This window comes from Notolepis coatsorum (assembly GCF_963971535.1).
Source record: "Notolepis coatsorum genome assembly, chromosome: 17".
Classification (NCBI taxonomy): domain Eukaryota; kingdom Metazoa; phylum Chordata; class Actinopteri; order Aulopiformes; family Paralepididae; genus Notolepis; species Notolepis coatsorum.
The window spans coordinates 45,250,027-45,263,348 of record NC_140181.1 but is presented as its reverse complement, the minus strand read 5'-3'; the positions used below and the strand labels follow the sequence as shown (position 1 = coordinate 45,263,348).

The 13,322-nt window shown below is 45.5% G+C and overlaps 1 protein-coding gene across 3 annotated transcripts in view; it reads right to left on the bottom strand.

Moving 5' to 3' along the window:
- The window catches only part of mtor (mechanistic target of rapamycin kinase), a 368,371-nt gene that overhangs the window by 86,394 nt on the left and 268,655 nt on the right, over nucleotides 1–13,322 (bottom strand). For all 3 annotated transcript variants that reach the window (XM_084334134.1, XM_084334136.1, XM_084334135.1), the window contains exon 34: nucleotides 12,748–12,855. In XM_084334134.1, the coding sequence (XP_084190260.1) occupies nucleotides 12,748–12,855 (108 nt within the window). The remainder of the gene's footprint in view (nucleotides 1–12,747; nucleotides 12,856–13,322) is intronic.

Below are 13,322 nucleotides of genomic sequence, written 5' to 3'. Positions count from 1 at the left end.
TTGAATCGCGTGATCTGGAACCTCCGGTGTTAGCCATGTTTCGGTGAAGCAAAGGACATTGCAGTCCCTAACGTCTCTTTGATATTGAATCCTTGCTCGGATGTCATCCAGTTTATTGTCTATTGATTGTACATTGGCTAGCAATATACTGGGAAGTGGTGTACGGTGTCGTCTGGATCTCAGCCTGTTTCGGATCCCAGCCCTTTTTCCTCGTCTTCGCGGCGGCTTCTGGTGGTCTTGTCCATGGCCGGCATAACAAAGGATCTCGGCGGGCCATTTCTGCTGTTCAGCGATCCGATCCAGAGAGCAATCCAAACGGTAAGTTTTTCTTAATCCAATGTCAATGGTTGACACACAACTATCATCTCACACACATATCGTTATAACCCTGGAGACACACACACACACAACTATCATCTCACACACATATCTTTATAACCCTGGAGACACACACACAACTATCATCTCACACACATATCTTTATAACCCTGGAGACACACACACAACTATCATCTCACACACATAACTTTATAACCCTGGAGACACACACACAACTATCATCTCACACACATAACTTTATAACCCTGGAGAAACAGACACAACTATCATCTCACACACATATCTTTATAACCCTGGAGACACACACACAACTATCATCTCACACACCTATATTTATAACCCTGGAGACACACACACAACTATCATCTCACAGACATAACTTTATAACCCTGGAGACACACACACAACTATCATCTCACACACCTATATTTATAACCCTGGAGACACACACACAACTATCATCTCACAGACATAACTTTATAACCCTGGAGACACACACACACAACTATCATCTCACACATAACTTTATAACCCTGGAGACACACACACACAACTATCATCTCACACACATAACTTTATAACCCTGGAGACACACACACAACTATCATCTCACACACATCTTTATAACCCTGGAGAAACAGACACAACTATCATCTCACACTCATATCTTTATAACCCTGGAGACACACACACACAACTATCATCTCACACACATATCTTTAACCCTGGAGAAACAGACACAACTATCATCTCACACACATATCTTTATAACCCTGGAGAAACAGACACAACTATCATCTCACACATAACTTTATAACCCTGGAGACGCACACACACAACTATCATCTCACACACCTATATTTATAACCCTGGAGACACACACACAACTATCATCTCACACACCTATCTGTATAACCCTGAAGACACACACAACTATCATCTCACACACACATCTGTATAACCCTGGATACACACACACACACTTGTCTTTAAAACCCTAGAGAGACACACACACATAACAACCATCTCACACACCTTTCATTATATTAAGGGGTGAAAGACAGGGGTAGGCAGCGCTACATTTGGGGTTATATGACTACTGAAGGTGCTCTTTGGTTTGAGGTCAATGATGAGTAAAATAACGCAAAGCACTCTTCTTTAGTCAAGTTAAAAAGCAAGTCATGTTTGATGGACAGCTAAAATCAATAGGAAATCCACTTCAACCGGGCGGCTACGTGGCGTAGTGGGCAAGGCGCTCACCACGAAATCTGTAGACGCTGGGCTTGCCTGTTCGAGCCCAGCGCTCCACATTTGCTTTCAGTTTAGCTGGTCGTCCGTACTAATACACATTGGCCGTATTAGGGGGTGGGAAACTGATGGGTGGGGATCGGGCGTTGTGGACAGCGACTCCTACAGGTCGGTTGGTGCGCCTGCGCAGTAGAATCAGGAAGTGTCGGGGGCAGCGTGAGCCTCCCACGCGTTACTCCTCGCCACTGAAAGATCGAGCTGCGCAGGTGAAAAGATGCGACTGCTGTTACCTCAAGTACCGGAGGGGACTTGTGCTATGTATGACTTAGTCCACATTGCAGCCGGCTTGTGGGAGGCAAGAAACAGCGTTCGTGACAGGGGAGGGTTGAATTGGATGATACGAAATTGGGATGGGAGAAAATATAGAAAATGGGAGAAAAAGTGGATAAAAAAAAAAAAAAAGGAAATCCACTTCAACCTTAATCCTATGGTTGTGTTATGAGGAGGACACGTGATAGTGGGACATAAAACACCACGTTCTGTTGTTTCTACGCCACATCGGCCCCCTGAGAAACTCCGCCAGACGACGTCCCCCTACAGAGAGCAGACCTCTAGTAAACTGCAGACGGTATTTCCTCAACAAACTCGAGGAAGTCTGCAGTTCACTAGGTGTAGAGTGTCTGGTGGGGGGGTGGGGGTGGGGCTGGGGGGGGGCTGAGACACACAACACGTTGGTACATAAGATTATCATTATGTTCTCCTCCACAACAGGAACGATAGAATTCAGGTTAAAAATAATCTTCAAAATGCCCCTTTAAGGGGTTTGTCCTTTATTAGGTGGTATACAGGGGATAATGACTAGAAGGATGGGAGGGGGCAGGGTCTCTTGGTATGTGACATAACGAACCACATGGCATGTGCTTTAGCCTGCTGATCCACAGAGATGCCCTCCCTCCCTTTCTTTAGTTTATCCCTTCAAAGAGAAAGGCGCCTCGTCATAAATACCCTCCAAAAAAAGAACACACGTGAGTACATACTGGGGGGGGGGGGAGACACAAGCAGCACAGCTCAAATTCTGTGGGACCTACAGTACTGTAGTTGAAGCACGTGCCTAGAAATACATGTGCATTATAAAAGAAAAAAGAACGAAAAATGACTATATAGACAGCGGTATGGTGCTGTCGAATGATCTGCCAGAATTATAAACCTCGACGATGGAGGTACAGGCAGAGAAAGAGAAAGTGAGAGGGAGAGGAGGAGGGAGTGAATGAAGAGAGTGGTGGTGGCTCCCTGACGGATGTGTGAGGTTAGCCACCAATAAATCACTAGCGAGAGGAGGCCTGTCGAGCTCCGAGCCCGGCCCTGCTGATGCCATTACGGGCCCCTCTGTTTGTCAGAGACAGAGAGAGAGAGACCCTTGTGATCCCAGATTCACCCTAAAAACTCCCCCCACCCTCTCTTCCCTTTATGAATGGCAAGAGTCAAGGTCATCATGGGAGCTGTTTCCACGGCTGTACCGTACAGGGACGTGCACTTGCATAGTGTGACCCAAATACCACTCTTTCCCTGATAATGTTGATTCAGAGTCCTAAACCTTCGGTATCAGCCGATACCGAGTACCGATCTAACCCATCACTTTTACTGTCAGTCTAAACTTAGACCATCAGTTTGGGGTCTCTGGACAAAACATGGATATAATAAATGTTTCTACTACAGTATGTATTAAAAATGCAGTCAAATAAAGTTATTTCACTTAGATTTCCGGCATGTTCATATTGGATTTTAGTACTGGAGAAATTCTCAGATACAGATACCCTATTCATGGTTCCTGCAGGTTTCAACAAGTTAAATTTAAGACCACTTTAAATATAATTGAATACCTATTTCACAGACATATTGGCAAAAAAGTATGAAGGAAAATTACTATGACTATGGAAGTAATTCCATATGTAACTGATATGATATTACTGTGCTACTTACTTTGCAGCGTGGACATTTCCCCAAACACATTTAAATGTGATACAGAGAAGTTATCGCAACATAAAAGTAACTTCCTAATCCAATACATTATTATTAAGACCTATTAAAATCATATTCAATACCTTATTAAGGACTAAAATTCAGATTATTAAATGTAAGACTTTTTAAAACCCTGCAGGACCCCTGCTATTTCAGAAGAAAAAAAGAAATTACAATAAAATGTCATAAAAATCTTAGTCAAACCTTTAGTATTATGGATATTAAACATGCTGGCAGAGTACATGCATCCATGTTGTCGTGAACATTTTAATTAAATAAAGAAATTCCCTATCCATAGTCGCCGTGGGAAGAGATAAAATAAAAAATGTAATCTGTGCACGGAGACCAGCAACAATTTTTTTGAACAGAAACCCATTGGGGGGTGCGTCAGCTAGGTCGGGAGGTGACAGGGGGTGCACGGCCAAAAAAGTTTGGGAACCGCTGTCCTAGAGTGTATACTAGATCAGTGGTTCCCAAAGTCGGGGTCGCGACCCAAATGTGGGCCGCGAGCAGCCACGGGTGGGCCGCGAGATGATTTAAATTTTTTTTTTTTTTTTTACTTTTTTTTTTTAGGCCACTGAACTTAGAAGCAGGCCAGGACAGTGTTTCTAGTTGTATTCTAAAATTCTATTCTATTGTATTCTAAAATGTGACTATATGGTTTTATATTAACTTAATAAATAAACAAAAACGAAAAATCTACTTATTTCAACGAACATTTCAAACTAAATAACAGATTATGCACATAAAACGCTGAAAACAACCGAAGCAACAATAGTATTTTAATGAGGCTATTATTATTATCATTATTATTTTGCAACAAGTTAGCCCTCTCATAAATAGCACATATAAATGAATAACTAACTTGAACTAACTTAATAGGATTGAAGTGATATTTGGCTTAAAAAATCGGTCGCCTGGCAAAACAAAATAAAAAAAAGCCAGACGATGTGCATTGGGCCGCGGCTCTCTGACGCCTTATTTTCTGGGCCCCGGCCTGAAAAGTTTGGGAACCCCTGTACTAGATCACACACTCATGTGTCTATGTGAGAGATAAAGATAAAGAGAGAGTGAGCATGTGCTTGTCTCTACAACCTACATCCCCCCCAAGGGAGACAGATGACAGCCTTGGAGACTGACTAGACATAAATAGCGGTGTGTTGGACCATCGTCAAGGCAACAGGTGTGGAGAGGAGTTTCGCCAACTTTCCCCAAAATGTCAACACCACCTCAGCTTGTTGGAATGCCCCTGGGACAACATTTTTTAATAAAACGAGGTGAATATTAAGCACGTTATATTATAGATCTCTAAGTGAGGTGAGTATTAAAGCATGTTTTATTATAGATCTGTAAGCCAGGTGAGTATTAAAGCATGTTATATTATACAGGTAGGTCTCTAAGTGAGGTGAGTATTAAAGCATGTCATATTATAGATCTGTAAGCCAGGTGAGTATTAAAGCATGTCATATTATAGATCTCTAAGTGAGGTGAGTTTTAAAGCATGTCATATTATAGATCTCTAAGTGAGGTGAGTATTAAAGGGAAACTATTTTACTATTTCTTTCACTATTTGGGCACTTTTACACAATTCCTGTGAGTCTATGGAACATCTCTGTAATTTTTTTAATTTTTTTTTATTCATTGTTTTGTATTTCTAATCAAGTCCTCAAAAACAGCATTTTTCTACCTCAAGATCTCGAGCCGTTTTAAGCCTGGGCTCCAATCACTGTGTGCAGCTCATCATGTACCTGATGCCACACAGCCACATTATCATGCAGCAGTGTCTCTCTGACATCACAAATCAGCACATTTTCAGATGACTCAGTTCAGTGAGGGTGAATATTGTGAGAGGAGAACTGGAAGAATGCGCCAATATGAGAATTAGAGACATAGATCATATTAATATAAGTTCACATAGCTAGGAAACAATGCTAAACACTCAAAAAGGCCATTTATAAGATAGTTCCCCTTTAAAGCATGTCATATTATAGATATCTAAGCCAGGTGAGTATTAAAGCATGTCATATTATAGATCTCTAAGTGGATTTAATGTCATGCATCAGGAAGGTGGATCACACATCGTCAACGGCAGACCACTGCTCATCGCTGCACCTACAGGATTTCCCTCACATGCAGAGACATGACTGTTAGCTTTAAAAGATGATGCTGATTAGGGCGGCTACGTGGCGTAATGGACAAGGCGCTCGCCACGAAATCTGGAGACGCTGGGCTCGCCTGTTCGAGCCCAGCGCTCCACATTTGCTTTCAGTTTAGCTGGTCGTCCGTACTAATACACATTGGCCGTATTAGGGGGTGGGAAACTGATGGGTGGGGATCGGGCGTTGTGGACAGCGACTCCTACAGGTCGGTTGGTGCGCCTGCGCAGTAGAATCAGGAAGTGTCGGGGGCAGCGTGAGCCTCCCACGCGTTACTCCTCGCCACTGAGAGATCGAGCTGCGCAGGTGAAAAGATGCGACTGCTGTTACCTCAAGTACCGGAGGGGACTTGTGCTATGTATGACTTAGTCCACATTGCAGCCGGCTTGTGGGAGGCAAGAAACAGCGTTCGTGACAGGGGAGGGTTGAATTGGATGATACGAAATTGGGATGGGAGAAAATATAGAAATATGGGAGAAAAAGTGGAAAAAAAAAAGAAAAAAAAAGATGATGCTGATTTACTGCGCACATAATCTCACACATCCAAAAACTGTTTTGCACACATTAATTTAGTTTGACAGTTATTGGGAGTAAATTAGTTTGAATATGGCCACCAGTGATGTCATCAGGGATGTTGAATCCTTGTGTTAATTACATCTCACTGAAATTATATGGAAGCAGTCCCTATAAGACAAGGAAGGCATTGCTATATTTTTATCTACATCATTTCATGGAGTTGTAATTAACACAAGGATTCAACGTCCTCGATGACAGCACTCAAGTTCAAGTTCAAGTTCTTTAATAGTTGTCATACAGAAGTACAGAATACTTTCATACAAAATGCTTCTTACTGTTACGCTCCAGAGACTGTGCTAGACAAGATAGTATCAAATAACATAATAACATAATATAGCATGAATTTAGAAGAAGAAAATGAGGTCACAGTGTTCGGTATAGACATATGTACAATGTTCTGAGTTACCATATAATATACAATACACAATACTATGCAGTGTACTAATGTACAGTACTATCTAGTGCAAAGCAGAAATGGGATGAGGTACAATTTTAGGTACAATTTACAGTAAGGTGTACGAGTTGTAGTGCAATCCTTCATCCATAAATATAAAGTGTGGGGAGTGGGTGCTACAGTGTGTTTGTTTAAAGTGGGTGTGTGCTATAAGTGTGTGGAGTGGGAAAAAATTTGATCAAAAAAAAAAAGTGTGTGGAGTGGGTGCTACAGTGTGTTTGTTTAAAGTGAGTGTGTGCGTGTGGATGTGTGTGCTATGTGCGTTTGGTGGTTGTTGTTGTGTAGTGTTCATTCATTGTTCGTTTAGCAGCCTGATGGCCTGGGGATAGAAGCTTCTTCTGAGTCTTTCTGTGCTCGCCTTGAGACTCCTGTATCGCTTGCCTGACGGCAGCAGTTCAAAGAGGCAGTTGTTCGGGTGACTGGAGTCTTTAATGATTCTCTTAGCCTTGCCCTTGCAACGCTTGTAGTAAATGTTCTGGAGGGTGGGGAGCCCCCCTCCAATTGTGCGTTCGGCTGAACGTGTCACTCTTTGTAGTCTGCTTTGGTCTTGTGCAGTGCTATTCCCAAACCAGGAGGTGATGTTGCCGGTCAAGATGCTCTCTATTGTACATGAGTAGAAGTTCTTAAGGATCTTCTGGCTGACTTGGAACTTCCTTAGGCGCCTGAGGAAGTAGAGGCGTTGTCGTGCCTTCTTCACAACACTGTTAATGTGTGTGGTCCATGTCAAGTCCTCGGATATGTAGGCTCCGAGGTACTTAAAGCTGTTGACTCTCTCAACCGGTGCCCCGTCGATGCTGAGGGGGCTGTAGTCCTTGACCCCCGACCTCCTGAAGTCCACAATCATCTCCTTTGTTTTGCTGACGTTCAGGGAGAGGCTGTTTTCCTGGCACCATCCCGCCAGGACCTTGACCTCTTCCAGGTAGGCCCTCTCGTCGTTGGCAGAGATCAGGCCCACCACCACTGTGTCGTCAGCAAATTTGACGATTGTATTGCTACTCCACTGAGCCACACAGTCGTGTGTGTACAGGGAGTAGAGGAGGGGACTCAGAACACAGCCCTGGGGGGCCCCTATGTTGAGGGTGATGGATGAGGAGGTGCAGTTGCCTGCTCTCACCACCTGGGGTCTGCCAGTCAGGAAGTCCAAGACCCACTGGCAGAGGTCATAGCCCAAGCCCAGGTCCCTGAGCTTGGATATGAGTATGGAGGGGACTATGGTATTGAATGCCGAGCTGTAGTCGATGAATAGCATTCTCACATAGTTCCCCTGCCTCTTGTCCAGGTGTGATGCTGCTGTGTGCAGCACATGGGATATGGCGTCCTCCGTGGACCTGTTGGGGCGGTATGCAAATTGCAGGGGGTCCATGTTGATGGGGAGGGAGGAGCAGATGTAGCCCTTTACTAGCTTCTCGAAGCACTTCATGGCTATGGAGGTGAGAGCTACAGGGCGGTAGTCGTTGAGGCAAGCAGGCTTGGATTTTTTGGGTACAGGGATAATAGTGGACTTCTTCAGGCAGGTGGGGATGACAGCCTGTTCTAAGGACAGGTTAAATATGTCAGTGAATACTGGGGCCAGTTGGTCGGCACAGACTTTTAGGACGCGGCCGGGGATGCCGTCTGGACCTGCTGCCTTCCTGATATTCACTTTTTTAAAGGTCCGCCTCACCTCATGCTCTGTTACCCTGAACACTGCGCCTCCATCAGCAGCCGACCCCCCCCCCCCCCCATTGCCGAGGCTTGTGAGCTGGTGTTGTTATTACCAGCATCAAACCTCGCATAGAAGGTATTGAGGTCATTTGCTAAGGAGATGTCACTGTTCAGTTTGAGGGAGGCGCCTTTGTAGTCTGTCATCGTTTTGAGCCCCTGCCACATAGCTCTAGAGTCAGCTTGTTCAAACTGGAGTTCAATTTTATCCCTGTAGCGTCGTTTGGCCTCTGACACAGTCCTCCTTACGTTGTATCGCGCCACCTTGTGGTCATCCATGTTGCCTGCCTCTAGGCCGTCGTTGTATGCTTTGGTGCGCTCTCTCAGAGCTTCACGGACGGATTTGTCTACCCAGGGTTTTTGATTTGGGTAAACTTTCATTTTGGTAGTGGGGATTGTTTCTTTCACCCTAGTACAAACATAGTCCAGCACTGTCTCCGTGTAGGCATTAATGTTATCTGTGTCGCGGAACACATTCCAGTCTGTGTTGTGAAACACTGACCGGATCGTATCCTCTGACGTCACATCCCATTTCTGCACCTCTCGCGAGACCACGGGAGTACTTTTAATTCTCTGTCTGTACTTCGGTGTAAGAAAAATTGATGCGTGATCTGACTTACCGAAGCCACTATCAGAATGAGCCTTGTAGCCACCTTTAAATTGCGTGTAACAGTGATCTAGGATGTTACCGCCTCTGGTGTTGCAAGTCACATGCTGATAGAAGTCGGGCAATACCTTTCTCAGATTGGCGCTATTGAAATCTCCCAGAACTAAAATGGCGGCGTTAACATTCGCCTCTTGGATTCTATTTACCTCGTCGTGTAGTCTGGAGAGCGCAACCTTGTTGCTGGCTTCAGCTTGCGGTGGAATATACACTCCGACCAGGACGATCGCCGTTAACTCCCTCGGGAGGAAGAAAGGACGACACTTGATGGTTATATATTCCAGTTCTGGGGAGCAGTGGTTGGATAGTTCCTTCACGTTAGTTGGGTCACTCCAATTTTTGTTCAACATGAAGGCAATACCTCCTCCACGTTGTTTACCGGATTCTGCTGTTCTATCCTTGCGGTGAATGAAGAAATGATCGGCCGGTTGGATGGCGTGGTCTGGGACTTCTGGCGCCAGCCACGTCTCGATGAAGCAGAGAACGTTACAGTCCCTAACGTCTCTCTGGAATTGAATCCTTGCTCGGATGTCGTCTAGTTTATTGTCTATTGATTGTACATTGGCTAGCAATATACTGGGTAGTGGTGTCCTGTGCCGCCTGGTTCTCAGCCTGTTACGGACTCCAGCTCTCTTTCCTCGCCGTCTGGGTCCTTTGTCCCTGGGGGCGAGATCCGGTCCTGATGTCCTCAAGATCTCAACGGGCCATTGTTGCGGTTCAGAGAGCTGATCCACTGGTGGTCATATTCAAACTCTACATTTACTCTCAGTAACTGTCAAACTAAATGTGTAAAACTGAAGAGTGTTTGATGTCTCTGAGATTACGTGCAAAATAAACCGGCATTGTTTTTTGGCTAAGTGCCCCTTTAACAGGCACCCAGAAAAGTGGCAAATCTTTTTTACTTGAACTTGAGGACTGCATACTTTTTTTGCAAAGCTTAGCTTTATACTTTATACTTGTGCACATGCATAAGCCTGGTCTCTTTTGAAAGATAACTGAAAGATTCTGAAGTTACTAATGCAAAAGAGGAAAATCACTTTCAGTGCTAATGAGATAGAGTAACAGCATAGAGGTATAAACTGGAAAACACTAAGGTTCCATAGCCTGAAGTCTTATGTAGTACAGGTCCAAATTTGATAAAGATCTGTTCAGAAATGGGTCTTTGAGGGCGGCCGGGTAGCGCAGCGGACTAAGCGTCTGTCTACCACCACAGAGACAGTGGGATCGAATCCAGCTGTGGTGCCTCCGGCTTGGTCGACCGTCCATACTAACACAATTGGCAGTGTCAGCGGGTGGGCAGCCGGCGAGGGTGGGTCCTGGTCGTTGTAAAACAGCGACTCCTACAGTTCGGTCGGGGCGCCTGCACAGTGAGGGAAGGATCTGGGAGAGGTAGTGTGATCCTTCCACACGTTACACAGTCTCCCCCAGTGAGAGTCCGCGCTGCCAGGTGAAAAAGAAGTGGGGATTGGCTACACATGTGTCGGAGGAAGCATGTGATAGTCTCTGCCCTCCCAGACCGACGGTAGGGGGCAGTGCACGCAATGACCAGGTAGGGGATTGGGAATTGGCATAACGACTAACATTGGGATGGGAGAAAAACGGAAAAAGGAGGGGGAAAAGAGAGAAAAAAAGAAATGGGTCTTTGAGAGACGTCCAAGTATCTCGTCAACTTCCACCTAGATCCCGTATTCGCACCCCCCATGTGGGCTACAACGCTGACCAATAATTTTCGCCATCAGCGGATGATTGCAGTTCTGGAGGGTCGGGAGTCCGGGGTGGTCATCTGACGTGCGGCTTGTAAAAAGACGCTCGCCTGACATATTGTCATGTAACTCGAGAACCGAGGCATGGATTTGGTCGAGTGAGGTGGCGTTCGAAGGGCAAGAAATAGATCTTTTGAACGGTCATATACGTTTTTATATGTTTGGCGAAAAATGCAGCCCCGAGCCGCTAGATGCTTGCAAAGTGCTGTGACTTGTGTGCATGGGCATGAGGGCCCGATTTTGGGCCGGTGCAAGTTAAGAGGTTAAGGAAGCAGGGGTTTTGATTACAGCAGCTGTGACCTGAAAAGCTAGAAAATATGAGCTCCCTGAGATTTAACGTCTGATGGTTAATGTCTTCTTGGATATGACGCCGTTCATATTGAATTGCGTAGACTTGGCGGGTGGCCTTGGCCATGGCTCTGGGGGTGGACTGCCCCGTGTCTGTTATGCTAACAGCCTGTATCATTAACAGCTCTGGGGGTCGGCTCCCCCTCGGTCTGTTATTCTTCTTTTTTCTTCTTTTTTTTTATCCTCTTTTTCTCCGCCTGATTTTTCTATTTTTCTCCCCATCCCAATTTAGTCGTTATGCCAATTCCCCCCCCTCCCCTGCCTGGTTGTTGTGCGCATGTTCCTCCTACTGGTCGGTACAAGGGAACCCTGAAGTCAACCACATGCTTCCTCCGACATGTGGAGACAACCAGTGGCTCTCTTTCCACCTGGCAGCGAGGACTCTCATTGGTGAAGCGTAACGCGTGGGAGGTCACGCTGCCTTCACCATTTCCTGCCTTTCGCTGAGCAGGCGCCCAGACCTGACCTGTAGGCGTCGCTGTCCACAATACCACCCCATCGACTTCCCTCCCGCTAACTCAGCCAAACGAGTTAGTATGACGATCGGCCCAAGCCGCAGGCAATGCTGACTCCGGGAGTCAACGGTCTGTTATTCTAACAGTCGGCTCCCCCTCTATCTGTTATTCTAACAGCCTGTATCATGAACAGCTCTGGGAGTCGGCTCCCCCTCTGTCTGTTATTCTAACAGCCTGTATCATGAACAGCTCTGGGGGTCGGCTCCCCCTCTGTCTGTTATTCTAACAGCCTGTATCATGAACAGCTCTGGGAGTCGGCTCCCCCTCTGTCTGTTATTCTAACAGCCTGTATCATGAACAGCTCTGGGGGTCGGCTCCCCCTTTGTCTGTTATTCTAACAGCCTGTATCATGAACAGCTCTGGGGGTCGGCTCCCCCTCTGTCTGTTATTCTAACAGCCTGTATCATGAACAGCTCTGGGGGTCGGCTCCCCCTCTGTCTGTTATTCTAACAGCCTGTATCATGAACAGCTCTGGGGGTCGGTTCCCCCTCTGTCTGTTATTCTAACAGCCTGTATCATGAACAGCGCTGTAATTACCAATTCATAATGGTAATAATTATGGTGAATTATAATCAGCCCCACAGAAGGAAGTGTGAGGTTTGGTTTGACCTAAGGTTGGGTCAACATGACACACCATCATAGTTATAAAAAAAAAAAAAAAAGATCCCACCTGTCGACAACTAGGACAATTATGAACACTTTAGGGCGAAATAAATGAGGGAAAATAGTGACTGTTGACAAGAAAGAGTGCAGTTTGTCTGACGTTATCAAAGGGAAGGGAAGAGAGAGACGGTTAGAAGCTGTTTGAAGATATATATATTGGTTCATCCAAAGCCAGATGTGAGCTTAAGGGTGTGTGTGTGTGTGTGTGTGTGTGTGTGTGTGTGTGTGTGTGTGTGTGTGTGTGTGTGTGTGTGTGTGTGTGTGTGTGTGTGTGTGTGTGTGTGTGTATGTGCACGGTCACCTGCAGTCTCTCCCACCACGTATCCCTGATGATGTCCCTCCTCTCTGGGACCAGCTTATACTGAATCACCTCCTCCAGCTCTGACAGCATCTGGCACGACACCATGGCCTGGGGAACACACACACGCATACACACACAAACACACGCACAAACACACACATACAAACGCTCGCACAAACACACAGACACACAAACACACACATGCTTGTAATTTTACTGGATAAACAAATACATTATCCCAGAACAAAATATTCTAAGAAAGATTCAGGACCTATAGCGGACATTGACAAATTGTTCTCTTCACTGTTGATGTAGTCTGTTGCCTGCACAGCCGTCACAAGCTGAGCTAATGTCCTGCAGATGTCATAAGTAGGGATAAAAGCGTTTACCGGTTTTACTATGAACCGCCGTGAAATTCCTGACAGTAATTATTACCGTTTCCAATTTTTATTATCATTATAACCGTGTTCAATTACCGCACTTTGAAAATCTCACGGTTTGTGCGGTAAATACTGTCCAGCATCAACCAAAGTTTGTCTAGAATGAGACGCGCAGCACACAGTGTGTTTGTTGTG